Raw genomic sequence first — 25008 nt, 5'->3', positions numbered from 1 at the left:
AATTATTATTTTTTTCACTAGATTCAAAATTAAAACAAGACATAAGTACAGTAAAATCTCTATAAATTAATTAATAATGTCAAGACCATATAAATTTTATTAATTTAAAAAGGTATTAATTAATAGAAAAATTAGTAATTCATTGATTTATAGGCTATATATACAATTCGATGAACATACATTTCAATCAATTAAAAACTTACTATATTTTACCAATCTAATCAATAAAGATAAATTAATCCACTAAAGATAAATTAAATATACAAAAAAAATTCTTGCAATATTAGCCTGGATAAATAAAGTTAAACATGAGATCCAATTATATTTAAATTTCAAGAAAAAAATAACAATGGAGTGATATCTTATTTAATAAAATATCATAACATGAGATTTATAACTTCTGTAAATTATTAACTTATGATATGAATAAGACCCCAAAATTGTAGCAGTTTTTTTTTAAATATTATTTTATTAAATTAACCTTTTGGCTAAGTCGGAACCACAGAAAATTATTATATAATAGAGATTATTAATTTATGACTATTAAATCAAAGAGTTTTTTTTTTTTTTTATGGGTTTCAATGCCTTCATTAAACTTCAGCATTTTCCATAAAATTTGGTCTGACAAAGTAAAAACTTGCTCTATTTAAATAGTCAATGATGAACTCGAAGATGAAATGTGTAAGCCATTGCTTTGATTGTGTTCCCAAAGACAGTCATTGAGTTACCGCATTGTCTTTTAACTTGTGAATTTCTGCCCTTTGGAGTTTTAACTGCATCAGGTCTCTTTTCCTAAACAATATTGAGTTAAAAGATAGTACTTCACTTCGAAACTTTATCTCAAGTTGTTCATGTATTGAGGATTTGAGTCTGCAATCTTATGTTTTTCGTGATTTGAAGATTCTTTCTGTTTGTTCTGCTAATTTGAAGAATCTTATTATAAATAATGGTTGTAATGATCACGGTGGTGATGGTTTAGAGAACTGTGAGTTAAAGGTTCTTTGTCGAAGTCTCACATCTATGCATATTACTAGTCCGTTAGCAAAGAGAAATTTGTAATGATCGCTAAAGGACTTCGACTTTCAGGATCCAAACTCTTTGCTGAATGTGGATTTTAGCATATTGACTCTCTAACTCAGCATGTTATGCTTGAAGAGTGTCAGTACGATATGTATAAGATATTCGAAGGACTCCGCAATATTATATGTTTGAAATTACTAATTACATTTGAGAAAGTTTTGTTCATTATTTTATTTTTTTCATTCCTAGAAATAGTAAAAGATTAGTTGATGTCATTGGGTTTTGTTAGGAAAGGAACCCACAAATAATTAACTTAACAAGTGCAGATTAGGCGAAAACTAACTTTTTTTCTCTTTATACAATTAAAACAAGATGTGAACAATAAATAAATAATAAAAAATTAAACTAACAAAATCTAAGATAATAAATCAACCATAAAAGACAAGATACTGGCCAATCGGCAACTAGCTACAGCTCTAGAGGCAATAAGGGGGTGTTTTCCTCTCTGTGGGTAGGTTTTGATGTTGATGGATTTAAGAATTTGATGAAATTTGTTTTGATTTTTTTGTATTTATATTTTTTAAATTTAATTAAGGATAATTTGGGAACTATTAAAATTTAATGGGGAGAAATAGTTTTCTAGAAATGAAAACTTGATAAAATAGGCTTATAGTGTGTTTACTTATGAAATTAGGAAATTGTAATCCCTTTGGGAATCAAATTTCGTTTGCTAATTTCAAAAGTGTGTGGGATTCAGATACTTAATTCTCATTCCCATCTAATTTAGTTAATAAATACATTCAATCATTCTTATTCCTACAAGTAAGGCTATTTCACATTTGACCAATCATCTCAAAGCCGCTGAGCTCCTTGATGTGAAGGTTTTGAGAATGACCTTACGCTGATGTGTTTTCCGCTTAAGAATGGACATGTCTTGGAGAAAGTGACTATTAAGTGGGGGTTGTATCTTGAGAATCCAGCGGAGATTATCTCTAAGATATTGGAGTTTTCTAGATCATCCACTGACATTCCTGGAGCCTTAGTAATCGTGATATAGAATGGTAAGATCATAATTCGATTCATATTTGGGAAAATTTTGAGACCCAGCGGTACCTACTACTAGGGATAGGGACATGTATATTTTGAAATCCCTTACGTGATGCTGTTTCATATAAACTGTTATATTCAGTGTTCAATCCTGAAGATGTTCGCATAGTACTGAATTTGCGTGTAATCTTGGAGATGATAAACAATATGAGTCTCCCTATCTTGAAATTTCATTGGATGCCAATGTTTCGGCCGGCGGTCCAGTGGCCTGTGGTGGCAACAACTTAAGCTCATCCGCATCCTAATCCCTGTCCTCATCCATGGCCATGGGATTTTTTTTTTTTCGGGTGGGGGGTGGAGCTATATATGCCAGCAGCCATCAAATGCCATACCCTTTAGTACTGTTACAGCCTTACTCTTGGGAATTATTGCAACCTAAACCAGCTCCAGCTGCACTGTTAATACTTCACCCTTATTCGATTGCTAATAAAGCTTCATCATCTTTCTCATTCAATCTTTAATTTCGATTATAAATTGATAATTAGTTGCATCCTATCAAAATCTTGTGGATGGATAAAATTATAACTAATCGAAAGTTCAATTTGATGATGTTCATCAGTCACGTGTTACATTTATCTGTATGTATACTGTATTTAAACACACACACACACACACACGTATCTATTGGAATTCAAAATGGATAATTGTATGTCTATTTGTTGAATTCAAAGAATTATGTAAACATGCAAAATCAACCAAGTGGGGATATGTTTTTGATATTTTGACGTTACTGGTAAGTTTTATTCCAGCATCACTCGTTGTTTATACTTCATATATATCAACATATATACTTCACAAACTCTAGTTCAAACTATTATGATCGCTACAAAGACTAAGTGACAGTGAAAGCACTCTAATTCATTCCAGGTGGATTAATCTCGAAGGAGAATCATATATAATACATGGAGGAAATCCCAGATGTACTTGGAAACAAATTAAGATTGTCGCACTAATTAAATTATATATATATAATTAACCATTACAACAATGATAATTACGTTCACTGAAGATTAAGCCAGATAGCTGCTGCTAATTAAAAGTGGGCAAAGCATTCGTGATCGGATGAATTTGAGTCATCACAAGGAGAGTGGTTGTGTCTACCTTCATAAGTAGTTATCACCATTCGACAATCTTCTGATAATCGTTCAACCCTCTTCTTCACTCGACAGTTATTGTGTGTACAACGATAATAACTCCTGCAATTAATTAGATCCGAAGAATCAATGAGACCAATATTATTAAGCATTTTTTTTCAAATTAATTAATTAATTGGTTAATTATGACAATACCAAGCTTTGCAGAAAAGAAAATTTGCACAAATTATAATGATAGTTCGTTTGATAATAGCTTTCAATCAGCTCATAACCAGCTATGAGGTCCTCAAAATGTCAATCTTAGAATATGGCTGTATTTCTTGTACCATTAAGCATGCCCCCATGCATGCAAAACGTTACAAATGTTTCATTTTAGATATAATAATGTTCATATGAAACTAGTACATTTTTTGTATTTGACACATCAATTAACTACTTGAGTCTGTAACAGCATTTATGAAAGTTCATTACGCACTGGACTCTTCTTATTAAGTCTTTACTCGATTGAATGTCTTCATGAATTGACGGTTTCAATTTTATCAAAATTAATCACGGTGTTTATGCAATAAGACTACATATTGGGTACGTAGAATAAAAATTGTATGTTAATGCAATTCTTAAGTTGTTTCTAAGATCTTACATCAAAAAGTTAAAAGACCAAAAGCCAAGATTTGAGACATATTATGGTATACTTAAATCTGAAGAAGGCAAAATCAACCTATATCCTATGGATGTACGTGTTCCACCAACTGTTAAAGAAAAGAAATATATGCCTGAACAAAAGCAGCACCCAGCACCTGCAAAGTCCTTTTTCTTTGCTTCAATGATTAAAACAAGCCTAAATGGCGAAGACAGTGTACCAAAAATATTCTCTATTATCTTGTTTTGATATTAATTCTGAAACAATTTACATATGTATAGACTTAAAATTAGAGACTGATAATAGGTGTTGATTCATAATGAATGAAAAAGTGATGGAATGAAATATTGAATGGATATTAAAAGTAATTGTAAGTACCTGGGATGAAGGCTATTTTTCACGATCTTTTGGCCATATTTTCTCCATTTGTAACCGTCATCAAGCACATCCACATCACTCCTTGTTTGGAAACAAAACCTTGGTTCTCTAAGCTTTCTTCTTGCCTTCACCTTATTGATTTTCTCTGACGATGATGAGCTCCTCCACCTGAAAGCTCAGGCTATGGTTTTTAGTTAATTTGCTTTATAATTAATTAGCATAAAGTTAGATCAGTCATCTATTGATATATATAGACATATATATGTGGATTTTGCTATCAATGTGTATCAAGGACTTGCATCTTCAGAATCAGAACCCACTATATATATATATATTATGAACTATAGAGAGAGAGAGACCATATTAGAAAAGATGATGAATATATATATGACAGCACCGAAGCAACATCTCTCCCAGACACACACACAGAGACAGAGACACACATACACACATACATATATATATATAAAGAAGAAAGAAATTAGATCCGTGGAAATTAAATTAAGAAGAAGGGGGGGGGGGGGGGGAGTAAAAATATGTAAAAAAAAAATTAATAAGGAGATATATCTATGTACCATGAATTGTGGCCTTCGTCGCTAGCATGATTACTGGTGCAATTTTCGTTGTTAACAGCCCTTGGATTCAATGGCCCTACCTACGAAATTTCCATTATTAAAGAACCAAAATACAAAAGCAATCAAATAACAATTGTATAAATTTAATTAATTAGGAAGCAGAAGCAAGCAAAGTAATGATCAAACAAATAAACCACCTGATGATGATGGTCGTGATTACTAGTATGAGTAAACCCTAGGGCAGAGTTTTCGGTGGAGTGGCGGCTATTAATGATAAGAGGGTGAAGAGATATGGGAGAAGAGTAGTGTGAGTGGGAGTTAGAAGGAGGAGCGCCCATGAAACTTAAGACCTGATGCTCATGATTTTCATCGAAATCATGAACAAATGATCCCATCCCTTGTGCAGCCGCAGCCGCAGCGGCAGCCTCAGCCTCAGCCGTTGTGAACGAAGCTTGTACCTCGTAGTTTGGTATACCTACACCTGCACCTGCTGACGATTTTTCTCCTTCCATTAAAAACCCTAGCAAAGGCTAAGGCTAAGCTAACACCGAAATTTAATAAGTTTGCTAGCTGCTAGCTGTTGTGTTTGATTTCTATTTTTTTTTTCTTGCTACACTTGCAACTGGACAGTGGAGTCGTCGTCGATGATGATCCGATCCGTACAACAATATATGCATACGGATGCATATATTCCAGATTCGAGCTCTGTAAGAAATTAAATACTGTTGGTTGGCGTCGACATTTATATATATGTATATATTATATGCGTTGTGCGCGTAACTTATAGTCGTTGCTGTGTTTTACTTTCACACGCGGAACGGGACTAATGGTCAAGCAATTAGTAGCATCATCAGACTGAATGGAAACCTTCCTGGGAATTAATCAATTAATTTATTTATTATTCCTTCCTCATCTCAGAGGCTTCTACTTCTTCCTATACGGTACAGAAGGATACAGTATTTGTCTAGAGATATGGCGGCTCTCGACTCTTTCCTCTTCAGATTTTTTTTCCCTTTTTTTTATTTTTTAATTTGCAATTACAATGCTACTAATATATGACCCAAGAGCCTGCCCGAGTGATTTTCCACTAGCTGCCATCCATTACAAGGAAGTCAGCTATTTACTATTTGGCCCAATGGCTCTTCTACGAATTTACTACTATCACTGCGAAATATGTGGTTGTGTGCAAAAGTACCAATATATGAAGAAATTATTATTATTATTATACGCATATAGCAAAATTTTATATGTATAGGACGTCACTCAAAATTTATGAGATCCATTGCCTAATAAAATGTTATCTATATACTATATACATATTTATTTTAAAATCTACCAATCATGATAGTTATTGAACTTTCATGATGTGCTTTAATATATAGTGAATTGCATTTTTATGATTTTCAACAAAATCAACACGTTTGGCAATTGTATTTCCATGTTTTCCTAATCTAATTAGACGAGAGTACTCCATTTCCCATAAATGTCAAATTTATTAACACGCAATTTGCGCCATCATTAACGATGACAAACATTAATTCATTGTTAGCCCTTGATACATTTTCACACAATTCATAATCCAAATGATTTTTAAATTTTGTACCTTATACATCAACTCAAAGATAGTCCCCAAAAACTTAAAAATGTCGTTTGATTGTTAATATGTCCTAAATTATTGCGTATAAATTTTACCTTGGATGTAAGCTACGTATTGATTGATTATCAATGTATACCATGAGTTATTGAGTTTAATTTTTATATTAGATATAATGTAAGTTGATCACATCGCGAAATTAATCTTATATAATTGCACTAGAACATCCTGATGATGACATACATATTCCTGACAATGCCAGTGATTCAAAATCTTGGATAATCGAGTTTCACAGTAGATCAAACTTTTAGAACAGCGAAAGCTGTAAATCTTGGATAATAAAGAGTACAAAATTATATAGAGCTCCTTAATCCTTTCCTTTTTGTCTTTCGCCATCTAATGAAAGCCACCGTCAATATGTTTTTTTTTTTTTTTCGTTTTTCACAATTAGTGAAATGAGTTACACAATTAACTTAGTTGGAGTGTCCAGATCGAGTTGTTTTTAGTAATTAATTGATCATTTAAATTTAAATCTTAAAAGAGATATAGATTAAAACTAATTTTAATATTACCATTAAAAAAAATAATTCCGTAATGAAATGAATTAAGTAATTGATCATCAGTTTGTTCGATAAAAATATTAGCGCATTCTGTGCTGAAACTAATTTCCCGTAATGTGCGAGCAGTTGGCTATCCTCTTTACTCAAAGTGAATGGTTAATAACTTTTTTTTGGATTAATTTAACCAAGCATTATTCATAGAATTTTCTTAGAACGTGTGGGAGAATGTGGAGATAATTACGATCAATCTTAGCTAAAGAATTATAGAATTATACTACAGTCACATTACGCGGATTTGGATTCATTGTTGAACTGTTCTTTTCGTTAATCTTTTAAAAAGATATAATTGATAGTTATTAAATAAGAATATAAAACTCATTAAATCTTGATTGTATTTTACTATACATGCACATATGATAGAAATTATGAAAAATTAAGCACAAATCAGCTCAACACTGAATCCAAATCTAACCCCCACACACTAGTCGTATCTTTCTCACTATAAATTTGGAAAATACTTTATATAAAGAATCATAGAATTATCCTCAAATGATCTTATGATAGTCCAATTAGGCTGACCTCTTCTTGAGAAAGAAGAGGTGTATGGATTTTTGTGTGTGTGTATATATATAGTACTTCTCAAGTTTAGTTGCCCTCATTTTTTTTTCTTATGTGGACACGATATAAAACAATATATTAAACTATAAGGTTTTATAGTGAATTAAGCACCGACTATATCAAACCCTTTGGCTTAATAACATGTTCGCATGAAAAAAAAAGGACATCCATGCCCGAGAATATATGTCTATACATGTGTGTGTAGGGTGTTTTTATTAACTTAAAATTGAAATAAGTAGGAATATGAACGAGTCGAATTTGAAAATAGGTTGAATTTACAATGAAAAGTGAGAATTGAAATATGTTATTTATTTGAGTTGTAGGATTCTATTAATGTATTTACTCCGTCTTGTAATCAAATTGATATTATAAAAAAAATCCATAATTAGTACAGCAACAACAAAAATTAGTGAATAAAGTAAAAAAAAAAAAAGAGGAAGAATAGAGAGAGAGAGAGTCGAGAGTCGAGAGTCTTGAGGGCAATGAGTAGTAGGAAACATCAAACCTTCCATCCATGTCAAAGTGTCGAAGGCGGTTGAAAGATAGAAAAAGAAATGGTGCCAAATCAAATTCCAATATAATACACAAATGAATAATAATGAACTTGTCAATTGGGCCACGCTTTTTTTCTGCAGAAAAGAAAAAAAAAAAAGAATTCAATGATAACACTAGCTATCGCCCCAGTCCCACATAATTATATTTTTCTCTGCTATCCTCCCCAGCCTTCCACTTACTCTCACTTGTAACTTCATCCACAGTTCTTTTCTGCCTTTATTCCTTTATCTCTCACCATGAAAAGACATCCACAACTTCCCCCACAACAACAACATTTGAACCGAAAAATTATCTCTGCCCCTCAGTAATCACATCCTCTCTCTCTCTCTCTCTCTCTCTCTCTCTTGCAAATTTTTACCAGAATGTCTGTTTCGTAACGAAACCCTAGCTTTATCATTAAGGTGATATATTTTCAAAGTTATGCTGAAGCTGAAAACATACCTTTAGATTACTTGGCTTGACTTTTTGGTCCAGCGCACGGACAATTTCAACTTGCTACTGCTACATAGCCGACTCATATTTATCAACTTTATCAGATCTCAACTTTCATGTTTTCTTTTGTTTCATATCACAATTTTTAAGGTCACGTTTGAATTTGTTAGCATAAATCTTAGTATAAGGACAATAATTCAATTTCTTTACCGATGATAAATCCAAAAGTTCAAAGATTTCAATTTTGACCTAACCTGTTATATACCCTTTTTATTGGATTGCAAAGGTAAAATAAATCTTTTTTCCTTATAGTTTGAATTAATTATTCAATTCGTCCAAATATTTTAAAATTTTATCAAAATACCTATGTCATTATTTTTGTAACTATTGAATCTAATATTTTAAAAACAAAACATAAAATTCAAACAAATGTGACATGCAAGATGTTAAAAATTTAAATATATTATAACGAACAAGAAAAAATTTTGAGTGCTTCTAGCCAGCCTATAACTGACATGTGGTACTATATTATAATACACACACACACACATTATTTTATTTATTTTAAGATTTACTCTCTATTTTAATATTCATGTTCTACTATATGCGGAAAAAAATGAAAAAGGAAAAAGGAAAAAAATCTTCACATTCTTCTAATCTTCTCATAGATTTAATATAGAAGGGAAAAAACTTATAGAATTATTACTAAGTATATATTTGATATGACTTATTTAATGGTCATAAGCACTTATTTAATCCCATAAGTTTTTATCATAATTTTTGTTGTTGTTTAGTTGTTTTTCTAATAGAGCTTTTAAAGCTTAAATAACTTATTTTGCCTTTACTAGCAAAAACTCAAATTTTGAGCTTTGGGGAGTTGAGGTTGAAAATATTTTTTTAAATATTAAAATATCCTCTACTTATTTGACAATATTATTTTATTTTTTTATAATATAACTTAAAAAAATTCTATTAAAGTAATTTCATAAATTTTTAATAAAAGTTTTTATTGATAACCAAACAACTAATTTTTTTTTTTTTTTTTTGTAAAAACTCTATTAATAAAAGTTATACTTGAAAAGATGCACTAATCAGGGCTTAAGAAGAAGAGCCCTATGTGGCTATATCCAACATATTGTTGGCAACGCTGAGCATATGACGATAAGTGTTGGATTTTTAAAAAGAGCGTGTTTAAAGAAAATTCAAGAAACAATTTCGAAGAATTAACAATGAAAATGAAAGAAAGATTGGTAAACTTAAAAATAAATTTGCTGAATTTTGCCATAATATTACCCATTTGAAGATCTCGAAGTCAGAGTGATAGGAATTGGGGGATGATGATGATGGCCACCACTAGAAAATTTAATAGATCTAGGAAAAATTATAAGTGGTAATTAAAAAAAAAAAAAAAGGTTATGAGCATTAATTATGTACTTGTTAATTAAAGTCGGTCGTTCGAAGAATTGAAGCCATCGTTTTCACGAACTGTTTGATGCGAAGGATTTGAAAGTATTAACGTATTCGTTGGTCGGCCAACCCTTTTTCTCTTTTTACGTCTCTTTCTAATCTCTTAGGAGGAACATGCGGCTGGCTGATGGATAAAGAAGCTGCAAAAGGTAGAATATATAACAAAAGATATATATGAAGATTATGTGTATATACGCTTGTCTCCCTCTAATTTCTTTTCAAGATCTTTAATTTCTTCAAAATTAAGTCAAGAGATACTGAGTAATATGGACTATACTTAAAAGGTAGCTTCTTGTTATTATTAACTCGGTGATTGAATTGTGTCGTCCAGCAAAGTCTAAATATCGCTGTTTAGAATTAGGCCTTTAACCACTATAATAAGCTCATTAATTAAGCTTGTAGGTTAACGTGGTAATTAGAAACTCTAACAAAAGCTGGACACTTAAAAAGTAACTGTAGCAATTAACAAGTTGGGGATCGAACCTCGCTCCCGCTCAAAAAATATTTCATAAGTCATAATTAACGGCTTGAAATTCATTAACCAGAAGTTGCCCCATGCACAGTTGCAGTTGCAACTTCATCATTATAAATCGAAAGAATATTCTTGCCGGCCGGCCGGCCGGCCCTCCTGGTCATCATCAAATCTCAAACAAACACGCGTGTGCCTTACAAATGGTCAATGGTCGTCAAGCCCTGTCCCCAAAATATCATCAAATTTATTCCAATCTTAAAGTTTACAAATTAATTTTATCTTAACCCGTGCATTCATAGATATAATTAATAATAATAATAATAATAATAATTGGGTTTGATGTGTACACGACAACGAGGAGGAGAAAATATTCTGCCAATAATTAATTAAGCTTCTGTCTTTTATGTACCTCTCGGAAAGCCAGCGAGAACAATGAAGCACAGAAAATTTTGATAACCTTTTTTTTTTTTTTTTTCCCCTTTAAAATTTGATTACTTTTTGATACTGAATGGAAGGTTAATATAATAAGACTGATAAAAATTAGTTATCATTTTTTCTCCAAGTTATTATAATTAGAGCCCACGTGAATCGCCCGGATGTAAGTACGATAGCTAGCTCTTGGAGGAAACCTGCAGATTGGATGCCATTTCTATTTATTGATGGCCACTGCATATATGAATGATTGCAGGCTTGTCAGCGCAACTGACGGATATGACTCTTTATATATCATTGCTAGCATCAACTGAAAATTTGATCTTAATCTCTTTCTTTTTTTTTTAATAATAATAATAATGATTATTATTATTATTAGTATTAAAATAAAGACATTTAACTGTTTCATTTTGCAATCCAAAAAAAAAAAAAAGAAAAATAAAGAAAGAAAAATATAATTAATAAAATAACAGAAAACAATTCGTGTTTTAAAATACTCCCATCTTCATCATCAATTTCATCAGCACCGTATCATAAATAAAATAAAGCCTCTAGTCTCTGTAGCACAATTGTTGATAGAGAAATTGTTACACCCCAAAAGTTTAAGAGGATCCAGTTATTGTATAAGAGACAATGATAAAATATAAAACAGATAAAATTCGAAACGAATTATTGACTCTAATATTATATGTTACAAAATCGCCAACCTGGCAAAGGGAGTTGTGTAATAGGACCGACCTACAGCTCGCTTCAGGAGATCGGCCATGTGGGTTGTCACCTTATCAGCTCTTCCTACGTAAGAGATCAATGGTAGCATTAAAATGCGTGACAAGTATTGATGAATGAATGTGAATTGTTCAAAATCATGGGCGGATCAAGTATAGGGGCCAGGTGAGGCATGGACCCAGTTGGCTTTTGGAAAATTTCAACGTATGATTTCCCCAAAAAAAATTAAAAAAAAAACTTATTTTCTTTGAATTTTGTAAAATACCCCATCTAAGTAATGAAATTATGAAAATTTTCCAATTGATTTTGAAGTGTTTTTAACAAATGTTTTCAAAAAAGCCCAATTCTTTAGAGTTTAATTTGATGTTTTGATTTTACAAAATGTGTTACCTACCCTTAATAAATAACAAATGACAAACATAAATTATACGGAAAAATGACGTTTTCTTCTTTTTAATTTTTTTTTTCACAATACTGAAAAATAACTAACATATATAAGCATACGCTAAAAACCAAAAAGTAATAAAATTAAACCCTAGGTACATCACCTAATCTCATTGGATACTAACCCATTGTTTCTGCCATTATGTTGCCATCACCAATATGCTATCCTAAGCACGCATTGATAATAAAACTATCATACATCATTTCAAAAACATGAACACTTGTTGAGAAGAATAAATATTATAGTGATTGCAGTATTTATTGTTCTATGAATTTTTAAAATTATAATATATTTTTGGACATGCCCAAACTAAACAAAATTTCTGACTACATACTTGTGCAAAACCCTAATTTAATTATAATTTGAAACTTATTATGTATGTGTAAATATTCATTGGTACGTGCACATGGTCCGTATGTGCATGAAGGAGAGAGCTATCCATGACCGTGAGGAAGTCCATGGAACCCTAGCTAGCTAAAGAAAGTTAGAGAGAATAGTGATATCACTGGTGATTCCGAAAACACAAAGCAACAGAAAAAAACAACCAAACAATCGTTTCACACTTGTGCAATGAGATGAGTTAACTTGCAATTCCGACAACTCCATGATATCAAAGAATGCAAAGTTCAAACGTGTAATAAATAAATCTCCAAATAAAATTACAATTTGAAGCAATAAGAGAGGTAGACGAAGGCAACATATGCAGAATTCCATGCAACAATCATGGCATTTCCAATCAACTTCAAAAGTCTTGCAAAAATCATCATGATAGAGTGATACATCATATATTTGATTGGTCCCACCATGTCTCCAAGCTTGTCCATTCTGTTTACTGTTTCGTTTCTTCAATTTGGGTTTCAAATTTGAAGGATTTGTTACTTCAGGTAAGACTTAACAATCCTTACCAACTATAAATGATGAAAAAAGAAAAAAAAAAGAAAAAAAAAAAAAACAATCCCCACCAACTCTTTGATCATAAATATATGACATCATAGCACTCGTATGGTTATGGAAATATTTTCTTTTAACAATACCTTTGTTTGAATGTCTAAATTTCACATAAATTTTTTTTTACATATATACACTCACAATATATCAATAAATAATTTCCTTAAAAAAAAGAAAGAAAAAAAAGGCTCCTGTGGCTTCAACGTCTCTTATTTTATCAGTCATCAAAGACATTAATTTAAGGGTTGTTTGTTTTTAGGCTTGAATCCAATACTCCGAATCTCTGATCATCTGTTCATATGTATACAATTACGGCAACTATATATGTATGGTAATAAAAAAATTTAGAATTAGTTGTCAAACGTTATAATCTAGTTAGCTTTTCTTGTTTGAGTGTCATCGATCAGTGTAGCAGATTATATTAGTTCTACTCTCCGAATTCCCCTGCGCTCCCATCAGATTCATTATGCATACCGGATGAGAATGCAAACACGAGCTAAGCCCACAAATGTTGTGGCCCAACCCTTAATTTGTCCATTGCTTTTAGGCCTACAATTGAAGCTATTTTAAGTTTCTGAGCCCATTTAGCGGCCTATCGTGGTCCTAGCTGCAGCCCTTATATGGGCTTAAATTGGATTATTCTTGCAAGTGCCTCGGCTCTTGCGAGCACCTCACTCCTGAATCTAGTTTGAATGGATTACATTTTCACTCAAATTAATTTGAGTACAAGGTTAATTCAAAATGATCACAAACGTTAGTATATTAAAGTTGAATGAATAAACTCGAACATAATTTTTTATGTTTTGTTTTGTATTTAAAAGGTAAACATTAAAAGATAATTAAACTAAACTAAATTAAACGAACATATTTATTCATAGGTAAATTAGGGACGGCCAAATACCCCCATGAATATAAGGTTATGAGAACTCATTATAATAGAGTCAAATATCGAGTCTAATTTTATCTCTATTTTCTATATATATATATAGAAAGAATAGGTATAAATATAATTTTTCATACCCATTGATTGGGCCGGTCGGATATGGGTATAAAATACTAATACTCATACCCAAAACCTATTTTGATATTGACTATTTAATTTTTGTAAATGTTTAAAAAGTGAAAATTAATAGCTAAATCAATAAATAATAAAGTAAATAATTAAAATCCTAAAGCATAATTATTAGCATTTTGCAGCTTAGCAATCCAAACAACTATCCAATATGATATTGTACTACTTTAATAGACTTGACATTTAATAGACCATACTAAATGGTCATAGTAAAAATAAATATAGACAGAATAATGTTTAAAATCAGAATTATCTAAAAGGAGCGAATGATGGATAAAGAAATGTCAAAAGAGAAACTTTTGTTTTCGATCTTAATATTTAATCATGAATTAGTTAAAGTTGAACTTAATAATCATCAAATTATAATTAATATTTACCTAAAATTAAAAGTAATTTTGTAAAATATTTTAGAATGAAATACTGCATGTCTATCTAGAATTAAATAATTAAGATTTTTTTTTTCTAATGTATGTAGATGTTAAAAAATAAAAAGAGATAGAGAGGGGATACGAGGAGGAGGAGGCGAGTATCTTTTATTTTTATCAGAAAATCTCCGATCCGCATCTGTTTTCAAACCCACCACAAATAAAAAAGTCGATAATTAAAATACGCTCTACCAAGTACATATACGTACCAATATTAGTATTCCCACGAAATTCCCGACCGATTACGATGCTTTCGGGATGGTGGACAAAGCCTCATTTAATTGTCAAGGCAAAAAGTTTGAAAATACAAAGTAATAACTTAAGGTGGGAGGCACGTGTGTGTGGGCTCGTGCAAAAATACCGACGCTACAAAGGCGAATATTCGTTAGTGATTAGTGATTAGGGTTACGATTCAGCGTTTCTTTACATATATACTCACTTGCAAAACGGCAAGCTCATTCTCTCGCATGTGTGCTGTGCTATTTCACTCAATTCTCAAAACAAGTTGGTTTCTCTGAATCTCAAAGAAATGGAACAAACTTTCATCATGATCAAGCCCGATGGGGTCCAAAGAGGCCTTGTACGTTTCCAACTTTTACTCTCTCTTATTTTTCATTTGTTCGTGTGTGTGTGTTTTTTTTTTTTTTGCTTGGGTGGGTTGGGGGGGGGGGGGTCGTTTGTTATTAAACTGAAATAACTTATTGTTGTATCTAAATTGAGTTTCATTTTGGACTATCCTTTTATTTGATTTAGATTTATTGTTTATTTTTCTGAATTGATTTATATGTTTTAGGTTGGTGAAATCATCATCAGATTTGAGAAGAAGGGTTTCTCTTTGAAGGGTAATTTCCAATCTCTATTTTATGTGAATGTTATATTGTTTTGGTATTGATCCAAATTATTGTATTGAAACATTCAACGTGCCAATTTTTCTCAGCCACACTTTGCTGAATTGTTTATATATAATTCAGACCTAATTTGCTGAAACTGAATCATCTCTTATTGGCTCTGTTTCTCTTATTGCTGAATTTATTATGTGTTTATTTGAATAAAGGTTTGAAGCTTATGACTGTGGACCGCCCTTTTGCTGAGAAGCACTATGAGGATTTGTCATCGAAGCCTTTCTTTGGTTCTCTGATTGAGTACATTACCTCTGGTCCTGTTGTTGCTATGATTTGGGAGGGTGAAGGTGTTGTTAAGACTGGCCGCACTATTATTGGAGCCACCAACCCTGCGCAGTCTGCTCCTGGAACCATCCGTGGTGATTTGGCTATCGTGACGGGCAGGTTATTTATTAAATTAGCGCTTCTTTCATTTGTGGTTATTGATTAATTCGAAGCAAGTTAAATTATCAATGAGCTTAGCATTTGGATGTTAAAATATTTTATGTCCTGAGTATTCTCTTTGCAGGAATATTATCCATGGAAGTGACTCAGTTGAGAGTGCCCAGAAAGAAATCGCCTTGTGGTTCCCTGATGGCCCTATTAACTGGCAGAGCAGCCTTCACCCTTGGATCTATGAGTAAACTAATGTTTGGTTGAGGAGCCTAATTGTTCCTGCAGTTAGACTTATCCCTATCCCTATCCCTATTTCCTTATTTATGGTTACTCCTTGTTGGTGAACTGTTATGAAGTATTGAGTTAAATTGAGACCAATCCTGGTTATGTTGGCTGCTTTTATTCTTGTGGTTGCCATATACAATATTTAAGCTTTTTTGTTGACTGTATTATGAATTGAGTTTGTTAATGGTTAGCACATGATGGTTGCACTTTTTATGTTTTTGTTGATGACATCTTTTATCAGGTTGTCAAAATGTATTGATTGATTGAACTAGTTCTGTCTTGGATGGGTTAATGAGTGTTTTGAGGCAGTGTTTTAGGTTACTGGGAACAAAATAGACAAAGTTATTTTTAATATGGCTGAATTACAAACCAGTGAAGAGAATTTAAGGCTTATTTGTGAAATGTATGAAATTTGAAATTTTATTAATTTTTTTAAAAATTTACTTGTTTGTTTTTGGTAACTTTTATTTTGATTTTCAGATATTTACACCTGATTTTTCTATTAATGGGAAAAGGTTTAAGTGAGAAATAATTATTATATTCTAATAATATTTTTATAAAACATACTTATTTTCTCAACTATAAAATTTAATTTTTTTTCTTTGATTTATAAAGATGTAAATGTTAAATAATCATGTTTAAAATGTTTTTTATTTATAAAAATAAAAAATGTCACTTATATTTGGATATTTAATAAAACAAAACAAAACAAATATAAATTCTCATATTTTTGACAAAAAAAAAATAGATTCTACCTTAATTAGACAAGTTATTATTAAGTGAAATGTAAAATCATCAAATCTATTTCAACACGTCCTATTAGACCCTACTAGATTTTGCTATTTGCGATACCTTATTAGATTCGTATTATTTTTATAAAGATTTTGAAACGTAATATTTATAAAAGATTAGACGTGCAAGTTGGCATTCAAGAACTGGAAGACTTATTTGATGTTATCAGATACAATTCTTGGGTTGCATGTGATTGTATCTTAACCACCTCAGCGCCTCCCACCCCGCCCCACGCCCAAAAAAAAAAAAAAAAACGCACCTGATGCGCTAAAACTCTAACCAGCATCATAGAAAATACACTTTTCATAAATCAAATCAAGCAACATTGAGTGGGGAAACAGGAAACTTGGCATTGTGAACCTGGAATGACATGGAGTAATAAAATTCATCTGAACTTGCATTCTTTTACAAGTGGTGAAATTTGAACCAAAAAGGCCGTTCACCTTACTTACTGGGCCTGCCTACATTATTTGAGGTTATCATGCCAAGGGAAATAATTTTCCACAAGAACCACGGAGTTGGGAGCCGTCCGCACATGAAAGCAACAAATCATTCTACACACTAGTCTCAACCTTACAAACTCAATAATCCCCTTTTTTCCGGATACAGAAAACTTGCGAAAATCAACACTTTCCTAGAAGAATCAAGTGGAAAATGCACAAGCATGGCTTTGAGATGAGTTTTATAAAAGGAAGTAGGAACCATATCATGTACAAAGCACCATTTAGTTATGAGATCAAAGGAGAACGCGCCCACACGATAGCATGCATCTTGCCGCTACAAGCCCATTTTTTAGCTTTTGGAACAGCTATTCTATCGAGAAAGAAGGCTGTAGGAGGGCAAATCTTCCAGCCGAGTTACATCTTCAAGTAAAAGCTCCCTTTCCAGTTGTCGGCGTGTGGATTTCATTACCGTCTGCAAAGAAAAGAATATCAGAGAACATACATCTAGTGAAATAGACAGCTGATGAAAAGTGACAACCGGATAATTTTTTGTTAATATAAATAAATGACTTTATCTGTTCACAACCTAAAGATGGTTGATATATCAATTTTCAGTATTGAAATTAATAATCACACAGGGAACTAGCAAGTAGAAGGGACACATACATTAAAATCCATGTATGATGCTCGCATTGCAAGCCATTGATGATCCATCAGCTTGAATGTAATGCAATAGAGAAGATCAAACGCTGATTCATTTTCTGCAGCATAAGAGCAAAAATGTTACAGGTCATAGGGAGTACCGACTGCAACAAACTTTACATGGTGGATCAACTCCAGATTTTGTGAGAACTCAAGTATTTTGACATTACCTGAAAGAAACTTCAAAAATGTTGCTCCCACCATTGTTCGTGGTTTGACTGTAAAGTTAAAGCATGCTGTTAATTTATAAAAATCATCATTATATCAAAAAAAATAAATTCTTCCACAGGCCTACCAACATAACTGAAAAAAGGAGAACAGAATGCAATATTCTAAAAACTGAACTGATATCTTGGAACATAGTCATACAGACAAGTTTTGAAAACACAGAACTGGACTTCTAGCAGACCCATGTGCTAGATAGAAGCAGCACCAGTTATAAATGATTAAAAAAAAAAAAGCTGCAGTTTGTGATGCTTCTTTCAGATTCTCAGCAACAGAATTTCTCTTAATATAGGTTTATAAATTAAAAAGAGAAGAATAAGGAGAAGAAGAGAGGGCTTGAAGGGGAAAACTAAAAAGAAATACTATGCACCTGCTTCAAGATCAAGCATCTGAATGAGCATGAATGTGATGTTTACACCAGCTACAGCGAATGGGTATTCCCACACTGACCGATCACCTTCCTGCTTTCGCAGAAGATCCTGGAAGGACTTCTGGAGAATTACCAGTATCATATGCACAGTTTATTATTAACCAGACAAACTTCAAAAATAAAATGAAGAAAATAAAGGTACAGGGTTAAAACTGAAAGTAAAATAATCAAACACACAAACATCTCTATCACACAAATGCCTGTACATATCTACTTCTGCCGGTACCTAAGACAAAGGTATTAAGCATTTGAACAGGAACCAGCTTTATCCCTCAGGCTTGCAAACCGACCAACTAGGGGGATGACAGATGTATTCTAGGCACCAACATTCTTAAAGATTATTTTGAACAAGCTGTTCAACTTATTCCGTACATGATCCCATTATTGTCTTCTATATTTATACATTTATATATTGTACCTTTTTTTCCTCCAAACCTAAATATTTGAAATTATACACCATCATACTAGAATTCCAGAAGAAGTGACCAAACAAATATTTATTAGAACTTTTTTATCAATTTCTAAACATCAAATTTGTAATGAAACATGTAGCACACAAGATATTTCTAGCAGAAAAACAAATGGGGTGAGAGACAGCACAAGTAAAAAAAATACCGGAAAATTTCTAGCAAGGTACAACAAATTCTCCAAAGATATGAAACCACCACCCCTGCAAGACATCCAAATACAAAAAACATTACCAGTAAAAATTTGATGGGAACACAGAATTAGGGCAAGAAATAGATAACGATGGAATACTACCAATCTACCTAAAATCTGTTGATGGATCTTTTCCTTGCCAACCCATTTCCTTCCACTGCTCAGATATTAAATCACGAAGCTCTTCATCTGGAAAAGCAGCATTCCACAAGGCCCTCAGAGCTTCCTACAGTGGAGCAATGGTAGCATACAACAGTGAGAATAGAAGCTTCTTTCTCTGATATGAATAAGACTAGCAGTTTTATACAGCAACAACTGATCACCTAATGATAAATAAATTCCTTTTCCAAAATAAAGAAAATGAACAAGGGTTATAATGATGACAAGCCTAGGACCATGGTATTCCGTGGAAAGAAATTAAACACTTCTAACATTAAGTCTATAGAGCTGATGGAATCAAGAGATATTTACCCGGTGCTCAGGAATTGAACTGTCGTAGGCAACATCTATACGAAGCTGCAGCCTCTGCAAGCATTCCTCCTGACAGCACCAAAAGTGGAAATTAAACATATTTACATCAGTGATATTTGACTAAAAATCAAAATTGAGACAGATGGGACCCAAAAGAAAATTGATGATACAAGTCTGCTTCCTTTTTAGTACTTGATTGGACATTAATTGCAGAGAACTGAAGAGCATTTTCTAGCACAAGATAGAAAGGAAAACAGTAAAAGAAGACATGAGGATCACTCTCTACTCTGTTTGCAAATTCAAATCCCACCACCACCTCCACCCCAAAATAAATAAATAAAGGTTACCTGAGCAGGGGTTAAATCAAATGAAGGACGAGGATCACTCTCTCTCCTCTGTGCACAAACACAAGAAAGACCTCGACCCAGCCACGCAGCTGATCCTGCGACAACCTCAGCTGTAACAAATAAAACCATCTGCTCATGAAAATGGACCACTTAGACCTTCAACTGCAAAGTGCGAGCTATCATCTCTCCTCAAGTTCATCATTTATTTACAATGATATTTATAGAATTTCCATGTCGCAAAATAGTATCCACAGAGTATGTTTTTCAAGCATAAGGATTTTCAGAATTTCCAAAGAAATCAACAAGCAGAAATCATAATGAAGAAAATCCACACAAACTTAAATGTTCATAAAAATTTAAAAGCAAATTGAAGCAGCATGAAAAGTAATGCTTATCAAATTAAGAAATACTGAACAGAGTTTAATGAGTAGAAACACAGGTGACATGTTTGTAATCAAATATTTCAATAAGAAATTTGCAGTTGCCAAATTTCACCATCTTCGGAATTACATATTAACCTAACAACAAAAAAACAATAATTCAAAAATAGAAATTAGTATTTTACAACAAGCTCACCCACCACAACAAATTTGAATCTCCGAAAACATGAAGAAGAAGCTTTCGAAGCTAAGCATACACTGAGTTAACCTCCAGATCCAAAATTCAATCAATTCAAATAGAAGAAAAAGAAAAATCACTTCAGTGTGAATTAGAACAATTATTGTGTTAATAGAGAAACTGAGAGAGTGAAAGTTACCAGAAGTTGAATGGCAAGTATTCCCTCTGTCCAGTCCTTGAGAAATTCTCCTCACAGCGACAAAAGAACCTCCTCTTTCATCCATCTCTCTCTCTTCTCTCCTCTCTCTATGTCATCCACATCATCATCTCCAATTCACAAACCCTAACAAACACACGCACACATAGGGAATCAGATTCTAATCAAAACGACACCGCATGTTCGAATTTTCTCGGATAAGAGAATAGAGACAAAACTGAATCCAAACAGTACCTGAAGGCAGGCGAAAGCGAACCGGAACCGAAAATGTAGGAACAATCAGTATCGAACCGGATCGGTAATAGCAGTGACTCACTCCGAAATCACAGAAGATTCCAGAATATTCGTAGATAGAAAAGAGAAAGAAAGAAATACTAAAATGAGTTCAATTAAAGTCAGCTCTGTAAACAACTGGCAGCGGAAAAAATGGAGCTCGGTTAAAAGAGTGGACTGGTTCTTGGAAGAATCTTTAAACGATAAAGCTAGGGTTTCGAGATCTACAAATAAGGTGTCAATTAGATGAGAGAGAGAGAGAGAAGTTACAACTTCCAGAGAAATACAACTTTTTCTTTTCCCTTTCTTTTTTGGCTCGTAAGGTGGTGGTGGTGGTGGACCGGTGGTGTTGCCTTGTTGCTGTTGCCTTGTTGGCGGGTTTCGTTAGGGGAACGGTGGGGCCGATTTAGAGAAAAGCGAATCGGAGATTACGAAATGGCATTTATTAATTAGGTAACGCCTTTTGGAAGTTGAATCTTTTTATAGCTCACATTAATTATTGTTATTTATTATTTGTTTTGGAAAAAGGATTTAGGATTTTTTGGGTTAGCGCTTACGTATTGCCAATTTAATCGAATGATGATGGTGATTCATGTCGTTTGAAGATAACGGGCGCAGTGCGGGAAAAGGCCGTTGGTTGCTGGGCACCCACTCCACTGTGAAGTAACTGTTGGGCGTAATTTAGTCATTTTGTATATCTTCAAGTTCATTCTTAGATTGAGAGGAAATATTGTCATTAATTTATTAAGATTTTTGAAATAATATTGTTGAAATTAGTGGATTTTGTTCAGATACATACAACATTGAATTACAATTAGACGTTTCTTGTTCGCACTTTGCTGTACATTAGTGATAAATTTGATGTAAAAATTATAACAAGAGTCAAAAGCTAAGACGATAGTTCTTAGAAAAAAAAATTTAAACTTAGATAATTTTAAATAATTCTTATTAACTGTAAAAAAGAAATAAGTAATATTCATTGTTTTCTATACTCTGTATAACAATAGTAATGTTCATATTAGCCTCTTACAGTGTGTGTGTGTGTGTATATATATATATATATATAACAAAAAAAGTTTAGCATTGGTACCGAACTTCCGATGAATACAAATTATTGAAGTATATTATTATAGCTTGGCCCTAGGTTGAAATGAAAATCTAATTTCGCCACTGAATTGGAATTGAGGAGAAGTGAAAATTCGGAACTACCCTTGTGAAGAAAAGTGGGGGGAAAACCGAAAAAGTCACATGGGATGTTGCCAAGGATTGGACCAGCGCACGATGGATGAGTTCATTTAAGTGAGACCCCACAGTAACATAATTTGTACTTGCTCACTTATGATAGCCTCCAAATGAGGGTAATGGTCCACACGCATGGCATGGGTGCTTTCTTTTCGACTTTCTACTTTCCATTATGAAAGCAAACGTCGGTCTATCTTAGAGTCAATTTCACGTAATTAAACAGAAAAATGCTAAAGAGATAAAGACAAGAGAAAATGCGTTGAAAAAAAAGAGAGGGAGTGGGTTCGATAAAGAGAGCTCAAAATTCTCTCACCTTTTCTCTTTTTTAACATTATTCAATTAAATATTTTATTATTCCAGTAAATTTATATTTAAAAAAAGAACACAATACCGCTTTCTATCACCTGTTCGTCGCCTTCCCTTTCATTTTTAAGTGGAATCACTATAGCAATACTAAAATTGAAGTAATTCAAAAAAATAAACAATAATAAATAATGCCAAATATGCATTTGCAATTGGGGTCCGCCTATGTTGCAACAGTTATACCTTACAACACTTTTTGTCCTCATTGAATGTAACCATTGGATTTAAAAGTAGCCAATCGAACGCTTCAAAGATAGCCACGTTTGTGTTAAAGATACCGGGGAAGTCGGTTAATAAAAGGTAAATCTGGATGTGACAAAATCGGTGACTCACATCTGAAATTACACGATGACTGTTGTGTTAAAGTAAATTTGACGAATTTATGAAGCTAAGGTGATAATCGAAAGAAGCCTCTGGCAAAGGCCAAATGGATGAAGGCATCGATTCCCGGAGGCGATAATTACAATCAGATGTAGAAATCAATTGGGCAGGTCGATGCTTCGCACATTTTGTGAAGAGGGCAAGTGCCCTAATTTGGAGGAGTGTTGGTCTGCCGACGAGACTGGCAATTTTTACGGACACAGTTATGATCCTGGATGATACCTATACTCTCTGTTGCAGGTAATTATTTGGATTTATTAAATAGCACCTGTTTTATTATGAATTTGGAATGTTTGTTAATTAGGTGGGATTGATTGGAAATATAAGGATTTGCAATGTGAAGAAGTCGTTTGCACTTTCACCCCCTGACCTTTTGGGAGCCCACGAATGTTGCTAAGGCAATTGCGTGGTGGGGTTTGGATTAGCTGGTGATTACTAGGGTTGATAGAGATGATTAAGTTTATCAATGAAGTCGTCATTTTGCTTATACGGTGCTGAAGTTGAAAGAATTGAAGTAGACTATGCTTATTGAATAATTGGGTATGAATTCTTAGTATGGAAGTGTCTTTGTTGATCCAATTGATGAGCGCAAGTACGATCAGATTCTAGAGACTTTTGCAGAGAAGCTGGTGAACAATCATTCATTTGTCATGGCAACTTCTAACGGAGGTTTTCTTCATACTGACCCAGCTACCCCTCCAAATCTGCTTCCCCCATGGCTTTCAAATTCGAGTTCCAATATCAAGCCACCATCTCCTTCTGTAACCCTGAGTCTTTCTCCCTCAACAGTTGCAGCAGCTCCTCTTCTAATCCCATGGCTGCAGCCTGAGAGAGGGTCAGACAACACCCTTGTTCTAGGAAATATGCCGCCACATGGCTCTGTCCCTATATGTGGAGAGAACCTGCTGGTATCTGAGCTGATGGAGTGCTGTAGAGAATTGAAAGAAGGGCACCGTGCTTGGGCAGCACATAAGAAAGAAGCAGCGTGGAGATTGAGAAGGGTAGAGTTGCAGCTGGAATCAGAGAAAGCATGTCAGAGGAGGGATAAAATGGAGGAGATAGAGGCTAAGGTGAAAGCTCTTGGGGATGAGCAGAGGGCTACTTTGGATAGGATCGAAGCAGAATACAGGGAACAGATTGCTGGACTAAGAAAGGATGCTGAAGCCAAGGAGCAGAAACTGGCTGAGCAATGGTCTGCAAAGCATTTGCGTCTTACCAAGTTTCTTGAGCAGATGGGGTGCAGGCCGAGGCTCTGAGTCCAATGGCCGTTGAGGACATCAGTAATACACAATTGGCAATGCTGTACGTGGTCTGGCCTTTTGGTTTGAATTTTGTGCCGTTAAAGTAATCTTCTATGTCTAAACAGGTTCCCACTGGCAGTATGCCTGGAATTCTGCTATAGATATTTTTCTATAATTACTGTAATGGTGTTTACTACTTGCTTGAACTGGTTGAAATGCAAACTCGTTGGTATTACCTAAACCTGTTCTATTTTGCCTTCTACTACAAGAAATATACAAGTAGCGTCATGAATATATTGCCAAAAAAAAAACTTAACTCAAGCCAATGCTTTGAACTAAGTGACTTTATTTGGGAATAATTGCTTTCATTTCTATTATTAATACATGTTGTAAATACTATCTACCCCCAACTTCACTTTTATTATTTCATAATGCATTACTTACAAATATCCAGAATATTAATTTCTATATGCTTCTATGTCAATATGTTTGCGTATTTCGAATGTTTTTGCGTGCAAATGGCCTGTGGGAACTTCACTTT

The 25008-nt window shown here is 33.3% G+C and overlaps 4 protein-coding genes across 5 annotated transcripts; 2 read left to right on the top strand and 2 right to left on the bottom strand.

Moving 5' to 3' along the window:
- Positions 1-2892: 2892 nt before the first annotated feature.
- LOC102623361 (probable WRKY transcription factor 12) lies at positions 2893-5797 on the bottom strand. Its single transcript, XM_006464346.4, has 4 exons — positions 5012-5797; positions 4815-4894; positions 4240-4407; positions 2893-3323 (listed from the first exon to the last, which is right to left on the bottom strand). Exons 1-4 carry the CDS (start codon positions 5324-5326, stop codon positions 3161-3163), a joined length of 726 nt encoding a protein of 241 aa, XP_006464409.1. The 5' UTR covers positions 5327-5797; the 3' UTR covers positions 2893-3160.
- A 9170-nt stretch (positions 5798-14967) lies between these two features.
- Positions 14968-16333, top strand: LOC102626041 (nucleoside diphosphate kinase 1). The gene is made up of 4 exons (XM_052438423.1): positions 14968-15140; positions 15354-15402; positions 15615-15846; positions 15971-16333. The coding sequence occupies exons 1-4, from the start codon at positions 15090-15092 to the stop codon at positions 16083-16085; spliced, it is 447 nt and encodes a 148-aa protein (XP_052294383.1). The 5' UTR covers positions 14968-15089; the 3' UTR covers positions 16086-16333.
- A 933-nt stretch (positions 16334-17266) lies between these two features.
- On the bottom strand, positions 17267-21693 carry LOC102623664 (uncharacterized). 2 transcript variants are annotated; one of them, XM_006464347.4, is made up of 10 exons: positions 21202-21693; positions 20950-21093; positions 20193-20302; positions 19846-19914; positions 19485-19600; positions 19330-19384; positions 18655-18775; positions 18230-18277; positions 18024-18118; positions 17267-17829 (listed from the first exon to the last, which is right to left on the bottom strand). In XM_006464347.4, exons 2-10 carry the CDS (start codon positions 21032-21034, stop codon positions 17728-17730), a joined length of 801 nt encoding a protein of 266 aa, XP_006464410.1. In that variant the 5' UTR covers positions 21035-21093; positions 21202-21693; the 3' UTR covers positions 17267-17727. The 2 variants fall into 2 exon arrangements, with proteins under 2 accessions (XP_006464410.1, XP_015383922.1); XM_015528436.3 differs by lacking the exon at positions 21202-21693 and adding an exon at positions 20773-20840.
- Positions 21694-23340: 1647 nt separating this feature from the next.
- On the top strand, positions 23341-24925 carry LOC127900872 (transcription factor AS1-like). Its single transcript, XM_052436131.1, has 3 exons — positions 23341-23410; positions 23531-23574; positions 23781-24925. The coding sequence occupies exons 1-3, from the start codon at positions 23341-23343 to the stop codon at positions 24480-24482; spliced, it is 816 nt and encodes a 271-aa protein (XP_052292091.1). The 3' UTR covers positions 24483-24925.
- The last annotated feature ends 83 nt before the right edge of the window (positions 24926-25008 follow it).

Source organism: Citrus sinensis, chromosome 3 (assembly GCF_022201045.2).
Source record: "Citrus sinensis cultivar Valencia sweet orange chromosome 3, DVS_A1.0, whole genome shotgun sequence".
NCBI classification, from domain to species: Eukaryota; Viridiplantae; Streptophyta; class Magnoliopsida; order Sapindales; family Rutaceae; genus Citrus; species Citrus sinensis.
This window is presented reverse-complemented; position numbering and strand designations above follow the sequence as displayed.